Source organism: Eleutherodactylus coqui, chromosome 7 (assembly GCF_035609145.1).
Source record: "Eleutherodactylus coqui strain aEleCoq1 chromosome 7, aEleCoq1.hap1, whole genome shotgun sequence".
NCBI classification, from domain to species: Eukaryota; Metazoa; Chordata; class Amphibia; order Anura; family Eleutherodactylidae; genus Eleutherodactylus; species Eleutherodactylus coqui.
In genome coordinates this window covers 188,143,330-188,156,518 of record NC_089843.1, presented here as the reverse complement: position 1 = coordinate 188,156,518, position 13,189 = coordinate 188,143,330, and the positions used below count along the sequence as shown (strand labels likewise).

Sequence of the window (13,189 nt, the reverse complement as noted above, 5' to 3'; positions counted from 1 at the left end):
CTCCACCTCTCTACCCTACTTACCGGGCGGGCGGGCGGGCGTCTTCTCCGTTCACCGATCACCTCTTCTCCTCGTGTCTTTCTTCTTCTGCTTCCCTTCTTCCGCTCCCTCCTTTCCACATCCTGTCCTAAGCTCCGCCCCCCTTGGCTCGCTCACCTACTTTCCCTCCCACTCTCCTACCTCTTGTCCCCAGTCACCTGCTGTTTTCTTAAGCAGCTCACAGCATACGAGACTGGGGACAATAACTTACTTAAACCGCTCGCTTACCTAATTACAAAATAACCATCTACCACTTCTTGCTGTAAAACGTGGGGTAGGCCACAGCTTTATTGAATAACTTGTAAATAACATTAATGTTCATAACTTTTTCTGAAAAACCCTATCCATGCTGCAAAGCTGGTATATTACAGTCCATAAACCGTCTGCCAAGGACGTTCGTAAGCCCCGGTCCTTGGGCTTGCGAACCTTCCTCTCTAACCCTAACCCAGCATGGACTACTTCCGGGCCACACGGGATGTGGCGAATTACTTCGGCTCATTCCGTCCCACCCCACCGACCTTGGCCAGTGCAACTTCCACTCCGTCCTGTATCCCTGATAGAAACGTGTCTAAGCCTAGCTCATTGAGGTGTACGCCGTCCTCCCTCAATGCACCTTTTTCCTGATCCTCCAATTCCCAATGCCGCACGGCCACCCCCCCAAGGGAATGCACAAACTGAGACATTTTCATGTTGATAAATCTCCTGCTTTTCTCTATCGCCTCCATGTTCTTTGCTCCTCTCCAATGCCTGCGGGCTACGATGTCCGACCAAACAATAGTCACCATGTGGAAACATTCCTGGAAACGCAAAATGTCCTGCTTCATTAAGACCAGAAGGTCCCTGGTCTTCAAACTGCCGAGGTCGTTACCCCCCGCGTGGACGACCAAAACCACTCTCCCGGGGTTACGCCTCCCAATGTCCGCTACGAGTCTTAGCATGTCCGGCCATTTTAGCCCCCGGACGCCGTGCCAGGTTACGGACGTTCCGGTAAGGCCCAAGTCCAATCCCATTGGCCGTACCGCCGCCCTCTTCTGGGCCCAATATATATATGAGTGGCCCACGATGTGCACCTTCCATGGCTCCATAACTGAGAAAACAAAAAACAGTTCCGAGGGCAACGATCTCTTCTTGAGCACAAACAAAAATTATTTTTAAAAACGCTAACACGACTAACCATGAACGTTCCCAACCATTAGATCCGGCCTAACGTAGGACTTATACGCCTGCGACTTCCACCTCCCCAGTCTCTTTAACCCTTCTTCGCTCATACCGCCCGCATCGGCCGATGTGGCTGCGCCAATTCTAAACGAGTGCGTACCGAAATCAGACGCGTCGAAACCTGCTGCCCGTAGGGACCTGCGCAAGACAGCCGCAACCTGAAAACGTGTGAGGGGAAAACCCGACGCGTGGACCAAAAACCGATCGCCCGGAGGCCTGGCCGCCATATAACGTGTTACTGTCGCGACTGGGCACCAACGAGCGCCCAGCGGGCTGATGGATACCCACTCACCTCTGCCGTACACGTCCGTTTTCGACTTTCTTATCCGTACTCGTAGCGCCCCTTCTACTATCATCACGTCGTTGTCGTGTAGCCCTCCCGCCTTGAATCTACTGGCGGGCACGAGCTCGCCTATTCTCAAGGCTGCAAAAAACGCCAGCAAAAATGCAGATCTGAATAGTAACGCTTCCGCCGAGTCCGTGCAAATGCCTTCCAACACCTCCAATAACCTACACAAAACTGGGTAAGTTATTGGACGGCGGGTGTCCACCTGGGCCTTTTCTTTTTTCCATCCCCGGACAATCTGCCGGAAAACGAATTCCTTTGTAACGTCTACCAAGCTGTGGAGTTTTAATAAAAAGGCAACACCAGCAAGATGTTTCTTGACCACGTCGACTGACGCCTTGCTTTTTCGCAACGCCGCTAACATGTCCAGCGTCACCGCGCGCGCCCTTTCACCCTGTACCATGCGGCCCCCCGCGCAATTCACCCACTTCTGCCAAACCGCATTGTACTGCTTCCACGTTCCCGCCGCTACGGATGTCTCAACTAGCTTCAGCAACTCTGCTCGGCCAGCTTCCACAAGAAAGGCGGGCAGCGTACGCCCTCGGCGTCCGCCTGTGGATGCCGCTCCCTGAAACGCTCCATCTGCGAACGAGAGAGTGCGTCAGCTGCCATGTTCTTGTAACCCGGTACATGCTTTGCGCGTAGATATATGTTCCGCTGCAAACACCTCAAAACCACGTGTCTCAACAGTACCAGTACCGGTAGGGAAGCCGCGGACTGCCTGTTAATTATCTCCACCACCGCCGCATTGTCGGACCAAAAACACAACTTATGATCCTGGAGCTCTTCGCCCCATAATTCCAACGCTACCACCAGCGGAAAAAACTCCAAGAGCGTAATGTTTCTGTTCCAACTTTTTTCCAGCCAGGATACTGGCCAGGGTTCCCTGCACCAGTGGTTCCGGAAAATCACCCCGAAACCCACCGATCCTGCTGCATCCGCAAACAAGCAGAGGTCGGGGCCCAACCACTCCTCCTTAGGGCACACCACTTGCCCGTTAAAGGATTCCAGGAAAACTCTCCAAATATGGAGATCCCTTTTGATTCCTTGCGAGATCCTTATGAAGTGATGTGGCTCTTTTATGCCTACCGTCGCAAGGGAAAGACGCCTGGAAAAAACGCGGCCCATGGGAATCACTTTGCAAGCAAAGTTTAATAAACCCAATAAGACCTGCACTTGGCGTAACGTGGCCTTCTTACAGCTCGCAATCTCGTTTACCGTCTGCCGAAGCCGCGCGATTTTTTCCAGTGGTAACCTGAAAACCATTTCCTCGGTATCGATCTCGATCCCCAGGAAAATCAATCTGTTGACTGGGCCCATTGTCTTCTCTTCAGACAATGGGACCCCCGCGCGCGACATCAATTTTCGGAACGTGTTTAACAACAAGGAGCACGCGCCGGATGTTTCCGTACCTATGAATAAAAAATCATCAAGGTAATGCGTCACCGATGAGATGCCCGTTTCATACTTAAGCATCCACTCCAGGAAGGAGCTGAACAGCTCGAAGTAGTAACATGAAATTGAGCAGCCCATCGGCAAACACATGTCAAAGAAAAATTGATTGTCCACTTTGCATCCGAGTAAATGAAAACAATCTGGATGTATCGGGAGGAGGCGGAAGGCGGATTCGATATCAGCTTTTGCTAATTGCGCCCGCCTTCCCGCTTTTCTTACCAGCGCTACTGCTTGGTCAAAAGAAGCATAAACTACCGACGCTTCCTCCTTCGATATCCCATCATTTACCGACTCCCCTTTTGGGAATGATAAATGATGTATCAAACGAAATTTTCCGGGCTCCTTCTTGGGGACAAGCCCCAATGGGGAGACCCGCAAATTGGGGAAAGGCGGTTCAGCAAAGGGGCCTGCCATGCGGCCCGCTGCTACTTCTTTCAGTACTTTTTCTTTTACTAGCTCTAAATTATCCGTCGCTGATTTTAGGTTCGGACACCACGTGGACGCGGGCTGAAACGTAAACGGTATACCGAAGCCTTCTGCAAAACCCTGTCTAAGGATTCTTGCTTCCTCCTTCCTGTGATATTTGTCTAGCCACAGGGAGAGGTACTGGCTTTTCACCGGTGTTCGGAGCTCCGCTGGCGCCAGCTCCGGCGCCTGCTGCTCTTTGCTTCCTAAAGCATCGCACCGCCGCGTGTTGACCCCCACAGACAGAACACTCGTGTCTGAACTTGCAGGTGGCATAGAACCTGCAATGGCCCTCATTGTAGAGCCAACAAGTGCCATTGGGTCTTGAGGAGGCCGCAGGAGGCTGTTGCCCGCCCCCCACGGCTCCTCCCTGAAATGTCATTTTTTGCGGGCGCTGTGCCAGGATGAGTTGTATCCAGACGTCCGTCGCTTTTGACGCCCAACTTATGTGGTTAATGCCCGAAATCCTCCGACGAAAATCCTCGTCGTAACGCCACCACGCAGCGCCGCCATGTAGCTTATATGCACTAAAAATTGTGTTTAGGTACACCAACATTTCAGGGCCTTTTTTAGGCTGTTGTTGGCATACTACGTACGCCAACACTGTATAAGCCTGTAACCAGTTGGCGAACGTTTTAGCCACTTTCGGCTTCCTGTCCGCACCACGCTCCGTAACCCTTTCCTTGTCAACCATCACGTGGTCCGCCGACAGCAAGGACCATATATCCACGTATATACCTTTCCGTATTTTTTCCACCACATCATCGGACAAACCGACCCCCAAAGGGGCGACACCACAAAACAGCGAGTCCGCATATCTCAAACCCTCCATAGGGTCCACATCACCACCGGCTGTTGAGCTACCACCTTCCTGCCCCACCGGCGGGCCCGCGCCCCCTGGGGAACCACAGGACTCTGACACACCATCCTTATTATCCACTCTGCTCAACAGCGATCTCAATACCGTGACTAAATCACATTTCTCCGCCACCCTGGCGGGATCCAACACATTATTCCAAGCATTTAAGTAGTTGGACTCACCGGCATGCCTGTCCTCCGGCGTCGCCAAGGGGGTGGACCTTGCCGGGCTTCCTCCTGGGCTTCTGCCCCCGAGGGCTGCTGATTGCCGCGAATTCACGTGCGGAGCCCTGCGAGCCCTCGTTTCCTGTGTTGTACCAAGGTGGCCCAGCTCCGGCCGCTCCTGCGTAACATCCCGCCTCCTGTGGCGTATGCAATCCCTGGTGTTCTGAGTCTCCGGCAAGATGTCCGCCTGGCGGTAAGTTCCCGTCTGGTGCCGCTGCTCAGGACCGCGGAACCCTTCGCCTACGGTCTCTCTACCTGCTCTTGCCCTGATGCCGCTGGCCTCCGCAGCTAGCCTGGCCTGCTCGCTATCGCGCCTGCGCTGATACCTCTCCCTTCTAGCTCTCTCCCTCTGCCTCCGCTTAGCGCCCTGGCCTTGCCTGTTCTTGCTAGCGCGACTAACGTAGCTATATGATGACTCTCCTCCACCTGAAGAGAGAGCCTCCACGAAACGTGGGTTAACGTAGCAGAACCTCTGCGACGTTGAGCGTGCGCCATCATGCTGCTGCTGTGGGGGAGGGTTACTAAGCGCGCCGTAACTGTCACGACTGCACGCCGCGGCACCGCGTGGGAACGCAGTGGCCGCAACTTGATGCCGCGAGAGTTGTCTGCCGTAGCCTTGTGAGGGTGGGATATCTGTGTAGCCCCCAGGCGTAGGGCCCTGTGGTGGGCTGTCCGAAAACAAACTAGCGCTACCATCCGTTTCACAGCCCCTGCCCCCGCTACCCTGCCTGCTACCTCTCCTGCTATCCACGCTGCTAACTACACTAGAAGACGTGCTATAACTCTCCCTCCCCCTCCCCTCTACTCTGATCCTGCTGTGGCCTGCTACCTCGTTGCCTCCCCCCCCTCGTTCCCTTGCACCTCTCATACCCGTCCCTGTCTGTCCTACCTGCGCCTGCTGAACGCTCGCGCCGCCATCTTGTCTTCTCCTGCGGGGCACCGCCGCGCGCCGGTCTCCTTCTTTGCTGACTCTGTCCCGAGTTGTGCTCCACTGCCGTGCGCCCTGCCACGCGCTGGTCCCTCGGGCCGGGGCACCCCGACGATGCCGCCGTTTGTAATCCCGATCCCAGCGGACTGCCACTCGGCAGTGACCGCTGGTCGGCGACGGGCGCTCCTCCCGCCGCGCGATTTGACTTTGGCGCCTTTTTCTGGTTGGCACGAACTGTCCCCGCTGTCTTCTCGCCGCCTCGGCTGCTCCTCCGGCCGCTCCTCTTTGCCGCGGGGCTCGGGCTGAGCCTCGCGGGAGGGTTCTTCCTTCTCTTCGGGCGTCCTCGCCCGGCATCCCCCTCTTGCGCTGATTTTTCTCCTGCTGCCGGCTCCTGAACTGCTGGCTCCCCCCGCCTTCCGGATTCCGATCCCGACCTGCAGCTGCCTAGGAGTTCCTCCAGCCACCCGGCTCCATCGCGGTCGATAGCCTCCCGGATCATCCTCTGCAAATCTTCCATCTGTCTTGGGACTTCTCACTCTTTTGCTAACTCACAGCCCTCCGATCGCCTTTCTTTCTTCTTCACCGCTGCACGTCCGATGCTGCAACCGCTTGACTTCTGCTGTGCTGCTTGTCTCTTCACCTGGACTCTTCCCCGCTCTCGTTCAGCTGCTCTGCTTCTAATCTTTCTTTATCTTCTTTCACTGCCGTCTTCTCCGTTCACCGATCACCTCTTCTCCTCGTGTCTTTCTTCTTCTGCTTCCCTTCTTCCGCTCCCTCCTTTCCACATCCTGTCCTAAGCTCCGCCCCCCTTGGCTCGCTCACCTACTTTCCCTCCCACTCTCCTACCTCTTGTCCCCAGTCACCTGCTGTTTTCTTAAGCAGCTCACAGCATACGACAACCAGCTCTCCCTGCCACAGAGACCATCGGCTTGCCTCTGACAAGCCGATGGTCTCTATGGCAACTTGTAAACAAAGCAGGACATTGCCGACATGTCGGCAATATCTTCTGCTGGTTTTTCAATGCCCTTGCTTTGTTCTCTGTGGGACTGTGCAGGCAGAGCACACTGTCACAACTTGTGGTATTGTGCTCTGCAGCTCCCATAGTGATACATAGCCCGGAAGATTTCCGGGCTATGTCGCTATGAGCAGTGGAGCTCCTCCCGGAAAATTTCCGGGCGTGCCACTCAAGGGGTTAAAGTGTACATAATGACTACAGCTGGGTTCACATAGACACTACATGTGTTGAGATAATTTAAAATGTTCAACCAAACAAATGCCTTAGGCTTTATTCACACGAGCGTACATCAGCCTCCGTTTTCACAGCCGAACGATGTGCGCTACCATCTGATGCATTGGATTCCAATGCATCGATCAGACAGGCAATTTTCTGCTGCGTAAAAGCACCCGGACAGCCAAGATTACGCATAGGAGCCCTTTTCGGCCAGGCATTTTTACACCAGCCAGGAAAGATGTTCAGGAACTCTCTCCCAGCCTGAATACGGCCATTGCCATAGACTCCTATGGGAGCCTATGACAGCTGCTGGAGAAGGGAGTTGGTAGGGAGTTTAGCAGTTGTTTAACTCCCACCCCCTTCTCTCCGCCCCTTGCTGTCTGTTTACAATGGGAGGGGGCAGAAACAGGGCGGGAGCTAGTTGCTAAGCTCCCGCCCCCCCCCACCCCCATTGCTGGCTGCCAACAAGGGGTGGAGAGGGGGCAGGAGCTTAGCACACTAGCTCCTGCCCTGTACCACCCCCTTACCTTGCCGAGAGTCGGCGAGGGGGTGGAAAGGGGGAAGGGAATTTAGCAGAGTTAAACGGTCTCTCCCTGCCTGACGGCAATCGGAGCTCGGCATATATGCGCTGGGCCCGGGCCGTCTGAACAGGTGCACAAATGGCAGACTTGTGTTCATACGTTTTTACAGCACCAGGAGGCGCCCATAAAAAGGCCTACGCTCATGTAAATAACCCCTTATACACTTGCATATATGTCTGCTATTGACTCCTATCGTTATGCTTGTCAGTACTGTTGAGAGAAAACGGTATCCCAGCCAAATGTATGCCAAAATGACCCTCTAAATGGAAGAATAGGCACCTTCGAGGTAAATGCCTGAAGGATTTTTTTGCAGTTTGCCAAATGTAGTATACAAAAACAGTGTGGACTTAGCCTAAATAGGGGTTGCACTACAGATGTGGAGCTACATTGCTAAAAACTCACATCTTTTGGAGTGTCATGTAACTATCCCAAGTTGTACCACAGTTCATCCACTATACTATAACTGAAGTGTGATTTCAACCTGTTATTGACAAGCCTATTGTTTTGCACCTAGTGACTGTCACCATCGCATTGCAAGAGCCATAACTTGTTGATATAGCTGTACTTGGGCTTGTTTGCTTGTTTCCAGGGGGGGGGGGGGGGGATGAGTTGTATTTTCTAATGGCACCATTAATTATATATAGAAATATATATATTTTTTAATTTGTTTATTTTGGGGGGAGGGAGGGAGGATGTGGAGACAATTCAAACTCCACCATTGCTTTTACGGCACTCGTCATTCGCTAAAAGTAACATAACCTTCTCACCTTGAGCAGCACGGTTCCTGCAATACCAAGTTTATATAGATGTTATTACTTTCGTACAATAAAAACACATTTTTTAAAGGAAAGCAATTGAATCTGCATCGCCGCATATTATGACTAACGGCATTTTTATATTTCCGGCAGCGGAGTTCTGCGAGATCTTGTTTTTCGCAGGAAGTGTTGTATTTTTTATTTGTAGCATTTTGAGATGCATGTGTTCTCTATTGTTTCTTGGGAGGCGAAAAAAGAAAAAACAATTCTGGCGTTAGTTTTTAAAATTATTTTTACGGCATTCACCAAGAGCGATAAAATAGCAAAATATTTCCATTGTCTGGGTCGCTACGAATGTGGTAATACTTACTATTTGCTGCTTTTTAAACTTTTTTTGTATTTTATCCATTAAAAATGGTTTTTGTAGAGAGGTCACTGAAAAAGAGCCAAAAATGCAATACCTGATAAATGCAGAGCAGGCACGATAGCCGCTAAGCAGGCACGATAGCCGCTAAGCAGGCACGATAGCCGCTAAGCAGGCACCATGGCCGCTAAGCAGGCACCATGGCCGCTAAGCAGGCACCATGGCCGCTAAGCAGGCACAATGGCTGTAGGACTTAATATGCAGCAAGCCAGACTATAAACCAGAGGAGCTAGACTGTCCACTGCAGACCTATATGTAGTCACCCACTCAACCCAGCCCAGATTGGGGAGGAGAGACTGCATGCAACTAAATCTGCAATGTGAACGATACCACAGAAGCCAGCCAATAGATGGGTGCGTCCCACAATACAGGATTACAACCCACACTGACATGGCAGTGGGTTGCCTTTCATCTCAGCAGTGGGCCGCACTGGCTGACATCTTGGGCTCCCTCAGAAGTCTATATCAAACTGCATAAAGGAACTATTGATACACACTAATGAAATGCGGGTGTTAGGCCGCCTGCAGACAGCCGGGTCAAATCCGGCTTTGAGAATTCTCGCAGCGGGACCCGACCCGAGCGCCTGCAGAGAGCAACGCGGCACTCACCCGCTCCCGCAGCTCAGGCTCTTTCATGTGCCGGCTGCTGGGCGGTCGGCACATGCGCAGGCCGGAACGGGCGGCCGGTGAGTGACATTTCTGTGTGGGGCTCTGTGAGCCCCGCACAGAAAGAGCATGCCGCGATTTGTTTTCTGAGTGTGTTTTTGGGCAGACAAACCGTGGCCATCTGCATAGGATTGCGTATTGTAATGCAATCCTATGCAGGCGTGTACGGGCAGAAATTCTGTGGGGTTCCCGCCACAGAATTTCCGCCCGTGTGCAAGAGGCCTTAGTTAGCATTTTGGCCAAGATGCAGAGGCTGACGGGCCAAATGGCAAAGCCACACCGCGTCCGTCAGAACCTACACTATTGGTTCTACGGCCATTGTGCCGGTCTTATAGCAATCATGCCTGCTCTGCATCTTATCAGGTATTGCATTTTTGGCTTTTTTTCAGTGAAATAGGTTTTTGTGTCCCCCCTCACCTCTGTGATTTTGGTTTTTGTGTATAACTTTTTTTTTTTTTTTTAACTGGATTTTTTTTTCTTTAAATTAAACTTTGTTTTGATGCTATTTTTTAGTCTCTCAAGGGGATTTCAAGATGCAATAGTTCAAATCACTAGGATAGTAAGTACACCGTATTACTTATGTAGTGCATCCTAACCAGCTTACAACAGCAGACTGTGACAGGGGCGGGGTCTAATAGGCTGAGCGACATGGCAGACATGCAGGCCTTTTCCAGATTTTTGGCTGCCATGGGAACCAATTGCTACCTTGCCATCACACTGCAGGGTGCTTATCGGTGACAGATTGAGCCCCCTTCCATTTGCATACATGCTGCAGTTGCTATAGATTGTGGCATGTAAGAGGTTAAACTGCCAGGATCCGAAGTTTCTCTGCATCTAGCTGTTAGAGCAGGAGCCTGGCTGTCAGTAGCCAGCTAAGCCATTGCCTTAAAAAGATGTTTGTGCAGGTTAAAAGCCCATTAGCAAGTTCAGTAAAAAGACATAGGCGCATACACTAAAACCCTCGCTACTACAGACTGACTAGTTTTTCTAACTAGTGCAAGTTTGTTTTAAAAAAAAAAGCGCGTGAAGATAGGGCAAGACCTATTGTCTCACATGTAGTTCATGCTAGTCCTATCTTTTCTCACGTGTAGTATTAACGCCTGAGAATCCCAATAGTGGAAACAAGACCATTGATGTCAATGGTTTTGTTTCGTCTTGTTACGTGGCCGTGGTTTTCATGGCCGCACAACTAAACAAATATACGCCCATCAGTTTGAGCCCTAAAGGGTTAAGATTATGTAATGTATGGCTCTTCATTTTTAATACACCATGTTTTGGATTATTTTCAAAGATCAAACCTCAAGTTCTATAACAGCATACAATGTTATTGTGCGACTTTCAATTCACATTTGAAGCATTAAACTAAATTTTCTTTTTAACATCACAGTAAATTGATGCAGAAAGTTACAAAATAACCCCATATCTCCACTTACCATAAAAAGCAGATACTTTAAATGTACATTAAGAGCTTTGTGTGTCTAACAGTATAAGATGCTCGTAATTCGTGTGGTTAAACCAGCAAACCTGTAAAACTCAAATGATTGCCTCTCATATAGCAAAACTCAACAGTAGACGATTTATGTTATCAACGCACCGGGAAAAAGCATTAAGGGGGGCTTCACAAAGGGATCCAAGAAAGGTACCAGCTACAGAATGCAAAAATGTAAAGAAACCAGTAAATATGCACTTTTTTGCAGATATTATTTTCTTACATACAGTCACACTCACATGCCCTAAATGAAGAGATACAAATGGCGCCACAGCGCAAGTTGACCTTCCGTGTGGATTTTTAAAACCGCAACATGTTATTTTATAGTGTGGATTTCACCTTGTCAAATGAGGGTGAAACGTTTAACATTAGAGCATGTTCTATACATGTTTTGGGGGCCATTTCTGCAGCTTGTGGATGGAATTTTACAATCCCCCCACTTAGATGTATGGAACAGTCACGGTCTGCCCCGTCTGACTATAGCCGCCCTGCAGTATTCATTCACATTCTGGTAGTCCAGTCAATGCTGATGGCATCAGAGACACACCTTATTGAGAAGAGGGATGGTAATAGCCAGTTGTCAATTTCTAGTGATCCCTTATGTTACAAGGACTCCAGGACACAGCATTCAACGTTCTTTCCCCGTCTAATGTAACATATAATTTCACAAGCCGTCCAGATCTGCAGCTCCCATAATTTGCTGGAAAATCCAGTCAGTCAATCAGCATGAAAATTTCACAGGTAAAACACCTGTATTACTGAAGTGCACACAGTGATTGGTTGTCTAGTAGCACCTTCTCTACAGTACATTGCGGTATAAAATATTCCATACTATCCCTTACCTATGTCATGATGAACTGCTCTTTTAGACACCAGGTGAGGGTTGTGAAATTTTATTTTTGTTGTATAGTGTATATTGTAGATGGGTATTAGTGCAGTATGTCTACACCGGAAGTGTGGGCATGACCTGGCTGAGCTACAGGTAACACCCAGTTCACGCCCAAAGCTCCCGTTTGGCTGCGGGACACATACCCCGTCACCCAGCTGGTAAGAGAGAGACGGAGGCAATGGCAAAGCAGGACGCCGGTCTCTGGCATCCTGTTGCCATGGCAACCCATCGGCCCTCTGCAATTTTTATCATGAGGGGTCTGATGATCTCACAGAGGGAGCATGCTCCCTATGTAAAACTCTTCATACAGCGCAATCTACAGAGATTGCGGAATGCATGGGGTTAACAGTGGGGGTTGCTGCTCTGATGCACCCCAGATGATGCAGCGAGAGGCCATCTATCACAAAACAGCCAGCTCCCGCTGCCGGAGCTCATCAATGTCGGGGCTGATGGCAAAGCAGGATGCCTGTATCTGGCGTCCTGTTGCCATGACAACCCATCGGCCGGCCACAATTTTTATGCGGGGGTCTGATGAGAAAAATAGACGGAGCTCCCCCTCTGTGAAAACCCTTTACACCCCACGATCAACATAGATCGCGGCATGTAAGCCGTTAACAGCATTCCTATGATGCACCAAACACTCAGCTGCTTGGTGAAGCTGTGCATGCCGCAGCCAATCAGGAGCTGTGGGCGTGACCTGGGTGTTATCTGTAGCTCAGCCTGGGCACGCCCACACTTCTGATGTCGAGATATTACACTAATACCTTGTAGATGGCCCTGAAAAAGCTCTGGTCCTCACAAAAAGAAAGTTACAATTTTCAGCAGCTTTGACTGTTTTATGTAGGGATTTGTTTTCTCTCTAAGGGAAGCCAAGCCGGCAGCTAATATTCATTTTGTATTACTTCTGGTTGATCTTTTAGGGGCTTTGGAGCAAATCCCATGATGCATTAGAACTAGAGATGAGCGAACGTACTCGTCTGAGCTTGATACTCGTTCGAGTATTAGCGTGTTCGAGATGCTCGTTACTCGTAATGAGTACCACGCGATGTTCGAGTTACTTTCACTTTCATCTGAGACGTTAGCGCGCTTTTCTGGCCAATTGAAAGACAGGGAAGGCATTACCACTTCCCCCTGCGTCGTTCAAGCCCTATACCACCCCCCTGCTGTGAGTGGCTGGGGAGATCAGGTGTCACCCGAGTATAAAAATCGGCACCTCCCGCGGCTCGCCTCAGATGCGTTGTGAGATAGCTGAGGGACAGTGCTATAGTGTTGGAGCTGCTGTAGGGAGAGCGTTAGGAGTTAGTGTAGGCTTCAAGAACCCCAACGGTCCTTCTTAGGGCCACATCTAACAGTGTGCAGTAGTGTGGAGGCTGCTTTTAGCAGTGTTGCACATTTTATTTTTTTTTGCTATATCGGCCGTGCAGAGCATTGCGCCCTGCAGTAATACTACAGGGACAGAAGTGGTGGTTAGGCAGGGAGAGCGTTAGGAGTTATTGTAGGCTTCAAGAACCCCAACGGTCCTTCTTAGGGCCACATCTAACCGTGTGCAGTAGTGTGGAGGCTGCTTTTTGCAGTGTTGCACATTTTTTTTTTTTTGGTATATCGGCCGTGCAGACCATTG

General features: G+C 50.5%; 2 protein-coding genes across 9 annotated transcripts in view; both read right to left on the bottom strand.

The window, feature by feature from the left end:
* Positions 1 to 13,189, bottom strand: part of CSGALNACT1 (chondroitin sulfate N-acetylgalactosaminyltransferase 1) — a 457,921-nt gene that overhangs the window by 289,778 nt on the left and 154,954 nt on the right. The gene's annotated exons all lie outside the window — the stretch shown is intronic.
* LOC136573568 (uncharacterized) lies at positions 399 to 5,524 on the bottom strand. Its single transcript, XM_066574839.1, has 3 exons — positions 5,496 to 5,524; positions 4,565 to 5,274; positions 399 to 2,185 (listed from the first exon to the last, which is right to left on the bottom strand). Exons 1-3 carry the CDS (start codon positions 5,522 to 5,524, stop codon positions 1,209 to 1,211), a joined length of 1,716 nt encoding a protein of 571 aa, XP_066430936.1. The 3' UTR covers positions 399 to 1,208.